The following is a 2,203-nucleotide window of genomic DNA, read 5'->3' as shown; positions in this document are numbered from 1 at the left end:
AATAGGGTAAAACCACCCCCAAATGAATAAGCATCTCTCATTGAATTAGAATGTATGGCAACAGTGGGCAGGGAAGACATGGCTTCTTCACATTTTCCTATTTCAAGCATTAAGTACAGGGAACAGCATTTAGTGTAGTGCACTCAATAGGTGTTCAATAAATACTTTGTCATAATTCTCGCATCATTATTATTATTATTTAAGTGCTTACTCTGAGTCAGCTATTGTACTAAGTGCTGGGGTAGACACAAGCTAATCAGCTAGGACGTGGTCCCTGCATCACATGGGGTTCACAGCCTAATTAGGAGGGAGAACAGATTTTTCACCCCCAGTTTACAGATGAGGCAACAGAGACGTTAAGGGACTTGCCCAAGGTCACACAACAGGCCACTGGCAGAGCCAGGATTAGAATCCACTTCCTCCGACTCCCAGGTCTATACTCTTTCCATTAGACCATGCTCCTCCTCATTCTTTAATGACACTCCTCTCCTTTATTCTCTATACTTACATTAGGAATGGCTATAAATGAATGACAAGTAGCCAGAAGATGGTGGTAAAACAGCATCTGAAACTGGAAGATTTCCAAATTAACAAAGAAGTGATGTTAATTTGACCTCTGACCTAAAATCTATGAAAACCATCGACCAAGTTTCCCTTGATCAGTACAATGTGTGTTCTTCAAAAAGGGGGGCAAGAACATTCTGCAGCTGATTTCCTCATTCATATTAGTAGCCCTTTTCCTAAGTTGCCACTAATTCAAGGGGAAAAGTCACTGTTTTGCTCAGTGACTTTCTAATGGCATTTATCATCTCTGCATTTCTCAACGTGTAGATGAAGGGATTTAGCATGGGGGTTATCATAGTATAAAATACTGCAACAGCCTTGTCAATGAATGAGGTGGTTGTGTGCTGCACATATTCAAAGATACATGGAACAAAGAAGAAGATGACAACGGTGAAGTGGGAGGCACAGGTGGAGAGAGCTTTGAGCCTACCCACAGCACTGTGGGTCTTCAGAGAGTGCAAGATGAAGGCATAAGAAATCATCAACAGGACAAAGATTAAAACGCACATGCCACCACTGTTAACAACAACCAGGAGGCGTAAGGTGTGAGTATCGGAGCAGACCAGTTTCAACAAGGGGTATAAATCGCATATGAAGTGGTCGATAACATTGGGGCCACAGAATGGTAAGTGCACCAGGAAGAGAATCTGTACTGTGGCATGAAGAAAACCTCCGACCCAGGCCACGGCCACCAGTGAGCTACAGAGATGTCTGCTCACGATGGTTGTGTAGTGCAATGGCTTGCATATCGCCACATAACGGTCATAGGCCATCACCATGAGGAGAATGATCTCAGCGCCGCCAAAAAAATGCTCTCCAAAGGCCTGGGTCATACAGCCTTTGAAGTAGATGATTTTCTTCTCAGAGAGGGAGTTGACAATCAATTTAGGCGTGCTGACTGAGGAATAGCAGACTTCGATAAATGACAAGTGAGCCAGAAGGAAATACATGGAGGAATCCAGAGTCTTACTGGAAGCCACGGTTACCACAATGATCAGATTTCCCACCACGGTGACAATGTAAATGAACAAAAACACAACAGAGATGATTGTCTGCATCCTTAGATCCTGTGTGAGTCCCAGCAGAATGAATTCTGTCACATTGCTTTCATTCTCCATCAACTTAAGGTAGGCAATAAGTACACAAGTGAGAGCTGCAGATTCGGTAAAGAGAACAATGATCCTTGTTAGGTTTGTCTTGAGATGATTAAACGATGCTTCATAAATGAGCTCAAAACACTTACATTCATTCATTCATTCAATCAAATTTCTTGAGCGCTTACTGTGTGCAGAGCACTGTACTAAGCTCTTGGAAAGTACAATTCAGCAGTAAAGAGATCATTCATTCATTCTTTCAAACATATTTATTGAGCACTTACTGTGTGCAGACCACTGTACCAAGCGCTTGTGAAGTGCAAATCAGCAACATATAGAGGATGGTCCCTACTCAACAACGGGCTCACAGTCTAGAAGGGGGAGACAGTCAAGAAAACAAAACAAGTAGATAGGTTACGAAACAAGTAGACAGGTGACATAACAAGTAGACAGGTGACAAAACAAGTAGACAGGTCCTGCCCACATCAGGCATACAGTCTAGAAGGGGGGGGGGGGGGCAGACAACAAAACAAGTGAACAGGCAT

The 2,203-nt window shown here is 43.0% G+C and overlaps 1 protein-coding gene across 1 annotated transcript; it reads right to left on the bottom strand.

Annotated features, from left to right (window-relative positions):
- Nucleotides 1-740: 740 nt before the first annotated feature.
- Nucleotides 741-1,682, bottom strand: LOC119923806 (olfactory receptor 4C46-like). The gene has a single exon (XM_038743036.1). It carries the CDS (start codon nucleotides 1,680-1,682, stop codon nucleotides 741-743), a length of 942 nt encoding a protein of 313 aa, XP_038598964.1.
- Nucleotides 1,683-2,203: the final 521 nt, after the last annotated feature.

The sequence above is a fragment of the Tachyglossus aculeatus genome, unplaced genomic scaffold (genome assembly GCF_015852505.1).
Source record: "Tachyglossus aculeatus isolate mTacAcu1 unplaced genomic scaffold, mTacAcu1.pri scaffold_269_arrow_ctg1, whole genome shotgun sequence".
In the NCBI taxonomy this organism is placed as follows: Eukaryota; Metazoa; Chordata; class Mammalia; order Monotremata; family Tachyglossidae; genus Tachyglossus; species Tachyglossus aculeatus.
This window is presented reverse-complemented; position numbering and strand designations above follow the sequence as displayed.

What these genes read in the sequence shown, in the direction of transcription:
- LOC119923806 (XM_038743036.1), bottom strand. Translation starts at nt 1,682, where the DNA reads ATGGAGAATGAAAGCAATGTGACAGAATTCATTCTGCTGGGACTCACA.